Source organism: Xenopus laevis, chromosome 4L, assembly GCF_017654675.1.
Source record: "Xenopus laevis strain J_2021 chromosome 4L, Xenopus_laevis_v10.1, whole genome shotgun sequence".
NCBI classification, from domain to species: Eukaryota; Metazoa; Chordata; class Amphibia; order Anura; family Pipidae; genus Xenopus; species Xenopus laevis.
Window position 1 is genome coordinate 116437683 of NC_054377.1, and position 13810 is coordinate 116451492.

General features: G+C 35.7%; 1 protein-coding gene across 3 annotated transcripts in view; it reads left to right on the forward strand.

Annotated features, from left to right (window-relative positions):
- Nucleotides 1-13810, forward strand: part of atf6.L (activating transcription factor 6 L homeolog) — an 89713-nt gene that overhangs the window by 23781 nt on the left and 52122 nt on the right. For all 3 annotated transcript variants that reach the window (XM_041590686.1, XM_041590687.1, XM_018258789.2), the window contains exons 8-11: nt 7496-7681; nt 8785-8876; nt 9725-9850; nt 12438-12551. In XM_041590686.1, the coding sequence (XP_041446620.1) occupies nt 7496-7681; nt 8785-8876; nt 9725-9850; nt 12438-12551 (518 nt within the window). The remainder of the gene's footprint in view (nt 1-7495; nt 7682-8784; nt 8877-9724; nt 9851-12437; nt 12552-13810) is intronic.

The following is a 13810-nucleotide window of genomic DNA, read 5'->3' on the forward strand; positions in this document are numbered from 1 at the left end:
ATCCGGCATCTCAGACCTGTCGAGGTTTTATATAAGTCAATGGGAGATACCGCAAAGTTTTTTTGATGTATGCTGGGTGTTGTGCAATACCCCAACGTTTTCGGGTTAAAAAATTCAGAAAAAAATTGTGAAAATCGGATGAAAAAATCCCGAAAAATCGTGAATCAGATTTTTTCCCAAAAGCTAATTTTCCAGGAAAATGTAATAATAAATAAGCGTAAAAAGACCGAGCAGATTTGATCAGAGTTTGTAGCAGAAAATATTGAGATAAATTCAGACTTTGATAAATAACTCCCTTAGTGGGTAAAAAATCACTTGAGGGCTGTTTATATGCTTTTTGGTGCCTGTAATTTATTGCTTAGCATTTTAAAGCACAAATCAATCCGATCTCTATTAATATGGTCTCTTCTGCAGCAGTTCTGTCTAGTTTGGGATCTTTTTGCTGCAGCTGAAAATTTTGCACAATTACTTTTATTCCATCTTAGATTGTTTCCAGAGATGCTTTGTTCTAAAAACTGACTTCTAGATCCTTGGCGTTTAAAGGTTAAGTTGTGATCTCAGACATGTGCTAACTTGAGCCCCCTGATGTGGATGTTTTTTGGCTCAGGAATGAATGGAAAGTGTGAGAGGCGTCTTTCTCGGATGTGCTAGAGCTTCTTGGGGTTTCCTGCAGACTCTATGTACTTAAGACTACAAAGGCATCCTCCTGGGAATCCTGTTTATTCAGTATGTGTGGTGTACATACTTGTATCCATGCTGAAATAGAAATATATATGCATGAATTCCCATATAGCCACACATACTGATCCTAATGAAGTTGCTTTCTTTATTTATCTATTTCCATACACCAGGAGAACTCTAAAACAGCAAAGCATGACTGTTGATGCTACATACTTTTTGGACACTTTATTGCTCGCCATCACTTCTCCAGCCAGTTTATTTAATAAGCTCTTAGGCACATTAGTCCTTTATTGACCGCAGTATCCAAACTGTCATATCTATATCTTTATGGTTAAGCCAGTGTACATGGTTCGATTTGTAAATAAATGTTCTCTGGGTGCCTTTTATGAAGGTGGTATAGGATCTGTTATAAGGAAACCCACTATCCAGACAGCTCAGAATTTAAGAATGGCCACCTCCCATAAACTCCATTATAATCAAATAATTGAATTTTTAAAAATTATTTATTTTTTCTCTGTAGTAATGAAACTGTACCTTGTACTTAAAGGAAAACTATACTCTCTGAACAATGTAGGTCTCTATAAAAAGATATTGCATAAAACAGCTCATATGTAAAACCCTGCTTCATGTAAATAAACCATTTTCATAATAATATACTTTTTTAGTAGTATCTGCCATTGTGTAATCATAAATAGAAAATTGCCATTTTATAAAATAAGGGCTACCCCCTGGGATCGTAGGATTCAGGGTGCAGAGATGTTAGGTCACATGAGCCAATTAACAGACAGTGCTGTGTCTTTTGCTTCCACACTTCTTCCTGTTACAGTTAGAGTTGTAGTATTTCTGGTCTGGTGATCTCTGAGGCAGCACACAGAAACCATCATGAAATGGTGGTTCAAGGCAAGAGATGTAAAAGGGCAATATTTGCTTAAATATATATTCCAGTTTGGTAAGATTCTTCCGACCGACCCGTTGGAGCCCCTTGGCGCATCGTAATTCGATCGTACGGCCGAACGTTCGAATTACCCCCGATATAGCCATGCCGTTAGTGGCATATCGGGGAAAGATCCGCTCGTTGGGTGATGTCGCCAAACGAGCGGATCTTTGAGTCTATGGCCACCTTAAGATATAATTCTATTGGGTTGTTTTAAATGATTTTTTACGAATGGTGAGCCAAATTCAGAAAGACCCCTTACCTGGAAAACCCCAGGTCCCGAGCATTCTGGATAACAGGTCCCATACCTGTAAAAGTGATTTTATATGAGGCTTTTTATGTTTCCTTGTATATCAACTTTTATTTTAATGTAGATCTGTAAAATAGCACAGCTGTCTGCATGTTACTGGTTTGCACGTCTTGTTCCTGCAAATTTCTGACTTTCATTATTGAAAAGGGACTGAATATTCTGCTACGTGGGGTAGTTCCATAAATATGAATGGTACATGATATACTGCTTTGCAACATTTATGCAATCATGAATGGGCTGAAAGCTTCCAGTACTTCCATCGGGTTTGAATTTGCACCAAAGTTAGGAACAACAATCACTTGGATACTTTAGGTACTTTATTGTATAGGTATGAGGTGCTTTATCCAGAAACCTGTTATCCAGAAAGGTTGTCTCCCATAGACTCCATTTAAGCCAAATAATACAAATTTTTAAAAATGATTTCATTTTCATTCTCTGTAATAATAAAACAGTACTTGATCCCAACTATGATATAATTAATCCTTATTGGAAGCAAAATCAGCCTATTGGGTACCGGTATATTTAATGTCTACATGATTTTCTAGTAGACTTAAGGTATGATGATCCAAATTACAGAAAGATCCGTTATCTAGAAAACCTCAAGTCCCGAGTATTCTGGATAACAGGTCCCATACCTGTATGAATAATCATAAAAGAGGAAAATGCAGGCTACAAAAGAACATCCTTTGCACTCTCTATAAAGTTTAGGAGATGAGACCGGCATCTCAGTGTAGAAGTATCAGTTGCTTCCCTGTACTAGGAGCAAAGGTCCCACTCTAGGTGCTTTATTGTACAGGTATGAGATGCTTTATCCAGAAACCTGTTATCCAGAAAGCTCTGAATTACAGAAAGGCCATCTCCCATAGACTCCATATAAGCCAAAAAATCCTTTTTTTAAATTATTTTTATAAAAATGATTTCCTTTTTTTTCTATGTAATAATAAAACAGTAGCTTGTACTTGATCCAAACTAAGATATAATTAATCCTTATTGGAAGCAAAACCAGCCTATTGTGTTTATTTAATATTTGCATGGTTTTATATAAGACTTAAGACGTGAAGATCCAAATTACGGAAATATCCATTATCTGGAATACCCCAGGTCCCAAGCATTCTGGATAACAGGTCCCATAACTGTACCACAAAGTAACCAGTGTAGCAGATTCAAAGTTTCAGGGGGACTGATTCTCTTTTCCTGAAGAAGGAAGTGTTTGTCCCTCCAAAACATCTTTGCAGTAAATCCTGATATATAATTGCTCTCACTTGGGAACTAAAAGACCACAAGAGACTGGTGGATGAGGTGTACAGGTAAGATCCTATTCAGTAGTTCCTCCGGGCTGGACCAATTAATCCCTGGGCAGTGACTAAAGGGTTGTGGTTCTTTTTCCTGTACCATATGCTTTCAATGATATTTAATGTGACTTTGTTTCACACTTGATATAGAGTCCTATCAAGGAAGCCATAGTTCTGCCTGTTTAATGCTTTCCTCAAATACCATTGAGGTTTCTGTGAGGCTGTCTATTGAAGTGCACATTTATATTGAAATGCTTTGTAAATGAAAAGTAGACTTCAGTGTAGTAAATCTGTGTGCCTGAGAGATCTCATGCACTGTTTCCGGATGCTGCAGGTTTGTGTAACGAAGCTAGTGAGAGACCCTTTGTAGGTTGATCTGCCTATACAGACTGGGGCATCTTGAAGAACATGATGTAGAAGGTAGGTGAGCTCCCAAGATCAGCACTATTTCAAGAGATTGCAAGAAAGACTAGTTATAACAGATAAGTTAAGAAGAATCTACTACAGAGCGTATCTGTTATCTGTTATGTGCCTTTTCTCCTTTTTTAGCTTATAATGGCTGCCTCCATGGCTACACAGCAGCTTTTTTATATTAACTATAGTAGTGTTGCTGAAGCAAACACAGCAGTTTTACCAGTGCAGGGCAACAGTACATTATATTTTCATTGCTTTAACACACACATTTTTTTGGTGTTATTGTTCCTTTAAGCATAAAATTAATTTTATAACGTTTTCATTTAAACTATTTGAAAACATTCACCTGCACCTAACTGTATATGTTATTTAATAACACTAATAGTATCTGCAGGGTTTCTTACCTCAGGGGATCCTTCTTAAGTTTGGGAGTCCGCTCCACAACTTAGGGCTGTCTAAGCCATCCTGGGTAAAAACTAGAAGCTACATCTTTTTAACAGTTCAAAAATACCTAGTCAAAAGTTTGGCGTTTTTTAAAATGTTGGCACAAGAGTTCAGATATTAATTGGTGCAGGTATGGGACCTGTTATCCAGTATACAGCTCTAAAAAAATCATTTAAACATTTAATAAACCCAGTAGGATTGTTTTGCCACCAATAAGGATTCATTATATCTTAGTTGGAAACAAGTACACAGTTCTGTTTTATTATTACAGAAAAAAGGAAATCATTTTTAACAATAGGAATTATTTGATTAAAATGGAGTCTGTGGGAGATGACATTTCTGTAATTCAGATCTTTCGGATAACAGGTTTCCAGATAATGGATACCATACAGGTAATGTAGTGATAAACTACTGTACATTTATTCATATATAGCTTAATATGGACTTATATTTTACATCTGTTCTGGCTTTCTTTCTTGAGTCAACCCAAGGCTAGAGCGAGTACTGCCGTTTTTAAAGCGTTTCTGACATTAAACCTGCCACATTAATCTTAGATTTAATTATACATGTATGTTAAAATAAGGTGTCTGTTTATATGAAGCAACGTTTTAAACCAGAGCTGATATAAATCAGATGTGCAGTGTATTTTGGTGGCCTTATATGGATCATTAGTGTTTAAATACCAGGAAGCAGTCTGTCTAATCAATTAGGAGATAGCTTCTTATGGATTTTAGACTATAACTTGCTGATCCCACTATATCTGTTTGGAAGATTACATCAGTCATCATGCACTTACCTCCTCTTAATATGTCATCAGGATGTCCTCCACACTTGGCTCTGCTATTGCAGGAGAGTGCAGTACTGGCAATAACTTTCGGAGACAGTGGGGGCGAACTTTTTAAACTCCATGTCTACAGATTTAGACTGCTGTCAACAGAAGCTCAGAAATGCAAACGAGACACCTGTTTTTTACTCATTCTATTTTACAGCATAATGGCACAGATGGGTTTCTAAGAGTTTTAGGAACATGTACTTATTTTGTGAAGCATTTAGCACAAAAGCTTTCCAGGTCATTTACTTCTTACAGACTTTCAAACTCTAGGAAACAAAAGTCATCCTTCTTCACAGGACAATGTTGAATTGAAGAAAGGGTAAATGCACCATAGTTTCCCCACTCTTTCCTAATCCCGCTAAACTTTTAAAGAGCTGCTCTTGGAGATCTGTGTCTCCAAAGATGTCCTATTAGCTCCCCATCTTCTTTTTTGCTGATTCACTGCACATGCTCTGTGCTGCTGTCACTTACTGAGTTTAGGGGCCTACTAAAAATATACAGTACACATAGAATAGAAATGTCACAATATAAGGCTGATTAGTAATTGATACAGATAATTACTACATGACATAACAGAAACCAGTGCAACTAGCAGCAGAATTTAATAATCTGTCCAGTAATGTCGCCTTATATTACAGACCAACCTCAATTTCTTCTTGACAATTTGCGTCAACCTCTAAGCTTAACTTCTCAACAGCTGCTCAGAGCCCACTGAGCATGTGAGTGTCGCAGACACTTTCCAAGGTGGTGACCCCCTGTGACAAGTTTGAATTCCTGGATCGTTGCTGCTATTGAGAAGCTGAAAGTTTAGGCTGGTGCAATAAGGTCATATATTTAGCCATTTTAATTTTTATGGTTTAGTTCTCCTTTAATGCTTTAATTGAAAGGGGATATACACCTGCCCCCCTGTGGTGCCAGTTTATGATCTACTGTGAAAAACGTGAATGGGAAATTAGGAGTCTGGACAGGGGGGGTCACAGAAAGGCAAAATCTTAATTTGCTGATGCAGTAAACATTTCCTGATGCTTCTCTACTCTCTTGTCATATTGAGAGACAGAATTGAACAGATTGGTGTCAGAAGATGATTGCTGCATTGCTGAATGTGTTACAAGAGTACCGTCTGCTGTCCTGAAATAGTGCATGGGCAGTAAGTTGGGGACGTGTCTATAAATTAAAGTGAATCTTACTGGAGAATTACTATTCAAGTTCAGTGACCATAGGACTATATAGATAGGTGTTCTGTTATTACAGGGCATATTGGGTAGTATGTTGACCTGAGGGCAGCAATAAAAAGGGTCCAGAGACAGTTAAACTAAATAAGAGATAAATAGTGACATGTTGGGGACGTGAGATTTTCCTATAGTTAGACAATAAAGGAATCGTAGTCAATGAATTGGTTTTGGAGTTGATTAGAGTTGTATTTCTGCAACATACTGTGCTCCGAAGGTTGTGCATTTCTTCAGGAAAAGCATAACTGTTGTAATTAAACCCAGAACACTGGTGTATTATCGTATTCATACTGATAGCTGTATCTTTGCTTCTTACCTGCAGGTGTTCACTTTGAACTTATGTTAAACCTGGCAGCCCAAAACTGATTTCACTGATCTCTGGCCTGCAAGTTGCACTGCCTATGGCAGCAAAGCAATTAACATTTTTGATGTCCTGCCTGCAGTTTTTTTCCGAATGAAACAACATCAGGCTGGAACCAATTTTCTGGTCCGATTGCTATAATAGCTTTGTTATAAAATCCATGAATATACTTTCATATAAATGTGACTAGTTAAGGTGCAGAACATATTTTAATAGCTGGATCTGGTATTTATTGGTTTATCATGTGGCATTCTGGATTGCCTTTGTAATGTGTTCCATTTTCGTAAAACACATGTACTGCTATTTATATTATCCACTGTAATGGGTTAAAGATGGAAAGGCGGTCAGACTAAGCTCAGTACAAAGAAGGCCGCACTGAATGAAAAAGCTGGCACAAAGAATGCAGTTTTGGGTGTGTTTATTTATTCATGGTGGCAAATAGACCACATATATAATAGTGTTGCATCTAGATGATAAAAAAGGTATAGTAGGGTTAATTTATCAACCTTTGGCTTAGTACATGGGCATTAATAATGGCAACCAATCAGATGTTTTCTATTCTACCTCCAGCTGATTGAAAATGCTAATTTCCCTGTTCTCTCAATTATATTATCTCTAGATAGTCCCATTAAACACTAAGGCTCATGAAACAGGGGACCTTCACTCCACATGCGTTTTTCAGTGCCAAAATTCTAGTGAGGAGTCTGATATTAGCTTTAATTATTGGGCCAAAATGTGTTTTTTATTAGTAATATCAGACTATGCTGGCTTACAAATGCCAGCAGAAAATATATCCCATATGCCATGAGCCTACAGGGTGGGGTCCTATTTTTATCATATTTTAAGTATACGTACCCATTTTTAAAGTCCTTTCTCAAATGACCTTTGTCTTTCAAGTCAACTGCCGGTTGCATTGTCACAATTTTTATAAATGTTGTGTTGTTGCTAGGAATTAATTCACAGGAAGCACAATTGTGATATAGTCTTTGTTTTACCAGATAAATGTCCTAAGGAGGCAACAGAGAATGATTAAAAACCGGGAATCGGCCTTCCAGTCTAGAAGAAAGAAAAAGGAATACATGCAGACGCTGGAAGTGCGCCTGAGAGCAGCTCTCTCTGAGAATGAGAAGCTAAAGAAGGAAAATGGATCCTTGCAGAAATTGCTAGAAGAAGTCGTATATGAAGTAAGATGGCTGCGCTTTATAATAAATAAACACTTTTTTTTTTTTTTTTTGCAATATAACATTTCTTCATTAACCCATGTAATTATCACAGCTGCATACAGGGGGCAATCAGGAGACCTTTATATTTCATATGTCTTTGTGCCAGCCAGTTTATTTTTTCTATAAAATCAGTTGGGTAATTTCTTTAATGGGTAGTTGACTTTGTTAGTTTTAGAATGATGTAGACAGCGGTATTCTAAGACTTCATTTTTTTTTTTTCGTTTGTTGTGTTTTTGAAACCACATCTTCACATTTTTTGTTACCTTTAGGCTTGAAATTTGAACTGGTATCTGGTTGCTAGAGTTTAATTACCCTTGAATTAAGGCACCAGTTTAGAATTCAGAATGGAAGATGAATAAGTCAGAACCTGAAAGATCAGTAATAAAAAAAACAAATAACACAATGCAGCCCTCAGTTTTTCAGTTGCAGGGTAGGAATAGGCAGACAGAAATCCAATACAAAAAAACACCAAAAGCATTTGAATTTATTTTTCATATATAAGTTGTTCTTCAGCTTTTAGTGGGCTGAGAAAGGGCTGAATTGCGTTTAAGAAGTGTGTGGCCCCCTTGAACAGACCACATCCCCCTTAGGTTGGGAAGCCCTGCTGTATATAATTCTAATAACATACTTCTCCTTTACCAGAATCAGACATAGAATGGCAAGCTGCCTATTGATCTTAAAACGGTGATTGTGGCTAACATAACGGTTACATTTTGCAATCTGCATATAGGGATATGTACTACTCTCCCAACGACAAGGAACAAAGTATTTTTTCTTTGTGTAATTCTTAGTTGCGGCTAAGGCACTCTTAGTAACTAATGCAAAGTACTGTATGATTGTGATTTGTAAATAACAGCGATGCTGGGGCATAAATTAGTGAGAAATAAATTCTTGGAAATTATTGAGGTGGAACATATTAGAATGCAATCAAAGCAAATGTTTGAGTCACAGATGTATTGCGTCCAGTAATAGCTGTACCACAGACTAAGCCATCTTTTTATTTTTTTCAGGCAACAATGTACCTAGCATGGAAAAATAATAGCGACTTTTTTTTTTTGCCATAGAATCAGAAGCTCAAAGTGACTGCACCAAAGAGAAGAGCCGTCTGCCTAATGATGGTGGCTGTGTTTCTGATACTCAACTTTAACCCATTAAGGTATAGTACCATGTATGCATTTATTACAAATATTAAAGGGGACCTGCCACCCTGACATAAAAAGCTGTATAATAAAAGTCCTTTTCAAATTAAACATGAAATCTTAAATTCTTTTTTTTATTAAAGCATTCATGGTTGTTGTAATCTTATTTAAAAATATCTGCTGTCAATCAAATATTGCCTGCCCTCCTCTATGCCTTAGGCATAGAGGTGGGGCAGGCAATTACTTTCACTTTCCATTTCACTTCCTAGATGTCACTGCTCTCCACACATTCCCCCTCTCTCTTCACCGTTTAATTGTGTAGCCAGTGCATGGGGATAGACATCAGGTCCTCCATTCTGGTACACAAACAAGATTTTGAGATAATGCAAGGCTTGTCTTAATAACCATGTCCCAGACCGAAGGAAACAAGATTCAAATAATTTCTATAGTGTAATTTAAATTCATTTTGCTTGACTAACGTGATAAAATAGGATTTGGAATATTTTTTTCGGGTGACAGCCCCCTTTAAACGAAGATTGAATAGTACCAAGGCAATCATTAGCAGATCCCTCTCGCATCAGTTTTAATAGCATCTCTTCCAATGGTTCATACGAATCCCAACACTGTTTACTGTAATAAAAGGAAATACTCATATGATTTATAGATGAGTATCAATAATGATCAGGATAAAATCTCAAGATGTTTTCATGTAATCCCTGTCATATCTCAGCAGATCAGGTTAAGCCCATTGAGGGCTTAACCCCCAGAGGGGTGGAATTGTAAATCAACCATGACATCTCCCACCTCTCTCTGCATTATGTACATTTGCTGTGTTTTGAAATATTTGGTTTTGTGTTGCTCACAGTGTACTGGAGTCAAAGCCAGGCCCCTATGATGTTGAGGTCAGCCCTGTTCGCCACAACAGGCACCTTCTTGGTTTCTCAGCTAATGATGAAAAGGCAGAAGCCCAGAAAGATACAGAGAATATCAGGTAATTTACCTTTTATTACATTTTGCTTTATTTCACCCTTCTTGTGCCTGTACAAAGTCTTAAAGGAAAACTATATGTAAAACCTGCTTCATGTAAGTTAACCATTTTCATAACAATATACTTTTTTTATTAGTATGTGGCATTGGGTAATCATAAATAGAAATCTGCTATTTTAAAATATAAGGGCCCCCCATGGGATCGTATGATTCACTGTGAACACAAACAAACCATACTTGTTAAGTCAATTAACTTGTCAGGGCTAATTAACATATAGAGTTCTGTCTTTTGCTTCCAAACTTCTTCCTGTTAGAGTTGTAGTATTTCTGGTCAGGTGATCTCTGAGGCAGCACAGAGACTATCATGAAATGATGGTTCAAGGTAAGAGATGTAATCAAGCAATATTTACTTAACTATATATACCAGTTTGGTAAGATTCTTTAATATATGCCACTTAATTTGATATAAACTATCTATTGCTCAAGTATTCATTTTAGGGGTATAGTTTTCCTTTAAATATGATTTAATACCAAGTTTAAAAAGGATTTTTGTTCCAACTACATATTTATATTTTATTACTTGGATAGGAATTTAACCCATGCTGCATTGGGTAGGCATTTAAGGTCTGGGGCATATTTTTTGTATGCTTGGAACTGTGCCTAGAAAACATTTGTTTCCAATAATGTAATTTTCTTCATAGGATGCCTATGCTAAGTGAGGCCTGTAGACTGAAATCTATGATTGTCCTGGCAGAGTGTGCACATCACATACCTTATCTCATTTAGTATTTTAAATGGGCTTGTAGTTGTCATTTGGTATAATAACAAAGAAACTTTAATGCAGAATTCGTTTTTTTTTTTTTTTTTAATAATAGATGCAACTCATTTGAATGAAAAAGACCATGTAATGAGTAACCAAAACATATGTTTGGATGACTTTGTTCAGCATGTTACTACTTAGACTGTTTAATGCACATTCTTTCTCTAAATTCATTTAAGGAAGAATTGAAACAATTAACTGGCACTCCTTCTGTGAATTTCACTAGTCTGTCCACTATGGCCACTGGGCCATATTGAGGCCATATTGGTTGTTTATATGATTTCTAAAAGGTCTGGGACAAAGCTAGCAATGGATTTGCTGTAATAGTTTGGTCAAGCTGGATGATCTATCTGCAGATAAGAGCGTAGCTCATATAGACTAACATGATTGAAGACTTTGTAAACTCACCATAATAAGATATTTCTAAAAAATACATATATGTCAATGTGAATATGGCTAGAAAATGCTGTAACTTATATACAGAACTTAATGTATCAGCAGATAGATTGATTGCCTTATAACCATAATAATCCAGAACACTAGATCCACCATCTAATATTCTGGGTGGCTGTGGATAAACTAATCCAAGTGTCGGAAATCATCAAGCAGATGCGAAAGGACTAATAATTAAATTCTGGCTCATTTACTAATTAATCTAATATCATGATATGATCTTCACTCCTAAAGGGCTGTTGTGGCCTTGGGCTATTAAAAAAGCCCAAAAACATATTTACCAATGCAAAGCAAATTTGTACCTTGGCAGCAAGCCCGCAACAACCAATCAATGATTATCTTTGTTCAAGTAGTAAATGGAAGGTAGATCAATGAAAGGAAACATTTGATTGGTTATTATTTGTGCCTACCACATTGCACATTTGAGCAGTATTGGGAAATGAGCCTGTATGTGCATTAGTAGACCATTTTTTGAAAGCAAACCCATTAAGACCCATTTTTAGTTACAATCGTCTAAAAGGAGAATTCTGCTTGAAGTGTTCAAACTTATTTTATTTTCATATCACTTGTGTATCCAACGTTTCGGCACACAAGTGATATGAAAATAAAATAAGTTTGAACACTTGAAAGCATGGTGTGCTGGTTCATTTTGAAAGAGATATATATATATATATATATATATATATATATATATATATATATATATATATATATATATATATATATATATATATATATATATATATATATATATATATATATATATATATATATATATATATATATATATATATATATATAATCATCCTTGAAAAAGGTCCTAATGGGGACTGAAACGTCGGGCATTGATACTATGCAACAATAAATAATTTATTTTTATAACAGGGAGTGCTGGTCTGAAGATAATTGGTGTATATAAAATTACTGCGCACACCTCCCTTTGCTGAAACTGTTAGCCTTTGAGTGAGGATACTCATTTGGAAAAATATATATATATATATATATATATATATATATATATATATATATATATATATATATATATAATATATATATATATATACACACACACACATATATATATTGGTACTAGAGTAGGAACGTAGGAAGTAGCAGAAAATAATTTCAGATTCCAGCATTAGGGCAAATAGGGAGATACATTTGCGAATTTAGTTGAGTGACTGCTATTAAACAGTTAAACTTTTTGTATGGTGCAAAGAAACATTTAGGCAGTGCGTTGTCAGCAGTAATGGCAAAATACCCTTTTATGTTTTTTTGTTTTTTTTTGTAATAGATTAAATATTTATTCTGTCACTAGATCTGGAAAGTACATTTCCAATGAAAAGGCATTGATGGTAGTAAAGGAGCCATTACTATACATACCTCAACCTCCTCCTTGCCAACCACAGGTCAATAAAACACAGACCCTAAGGTAAGTACAGATTTCTTATTATGTATGAAAATCAAACCCTTTTCAAGGTTAGCTGTAACCATAACAAACACTTACTGAATGAAAATGTCCTAGTCAATAAAAAACTGTTGGGAGTATTATGTGCATCTTTTAGACAAATGTCAAACTTGGGGTCCAGAATCTGTTGGAATCCTACCTGTGAGCAACTTATTTAACACCACTGCTATCAGTTGTTCAGAGCAGTCTTTATGGATTGTAGGTTATAGTAGATAATTGTTTAGTCGTGATTTTCTCAATTTCATACAAAAAAACTCCACTTGATTAAAAGATTTTGCACTTATCTCTGCAGTACAAGAGTCATTTGCAGTTACCAGTGAAGGTCTGCTGCTTAACCAGCTTTATCATCATAATAACTGAAATCATAATTGTTAGTAAAATGCGTGCGTTATGCCCAGATTATGGGTATGTGTCCTTAAGTGACCTTGAGATCTTTATGGAGCTAATCTTAAATCACATTATGATTTATTGACTATTAATATTTTTCTCGTCTCTTTTGCTTGTATAGGCAAAGGCAGAACATAAAATTCCAGCCAAGCTAACTGGAAAAATCCCTTTTCTTCTCCAACATCATAATTTAACAGAATTATTATTGTTTCTTTTATTGAATTATAAAGATTTGTCCCAGTAAAGATGAGGCCAGAATGAGTTACTAGCATTACAGTGTAGATCTGTTCCACCAAAAGGCAGCCTTTATATTCTTCGTTCTGGACTTATTATCCAGGGCCAGATATCCAAGTGTGTTTTTCAAATTTTTTTCATTTTTTTATTTCATTCTCTTATATATTGATCTAACTGGGAAATCCAGAATGATCAGTAGTTAGTCTATTTTGCTATATATAAAACTTGAGAAAAAACTTGAGAAAAACTTTGAGAAAATTAGTATTCTTCAATTCACGTTTTAGATTTTATTCTTGTACGGACGTTTGCCAGATGAAGGAACTATATTATAAAATTTCTGGAAACCCACAAGTAAACATACAATTTAAAGAGTTTTTTAAATTCTTTTAGGCATCAATAATTCAATGTAATATAACAAGTAAAATACAGTTCTTAACTTGTCACATAAAATATTCCGAATTGCCTGTATTATTTTACGTGACCCTGACGCTAAAGGGTTCTGAGACCTTGATGTTTCTTTCGGCCCTCTCTCCTCCCATCAAACTCCTCTCCTGGGAGTCTCTCCTCCATATTTGGGGGCATATTTATCAAGGATCGAATTT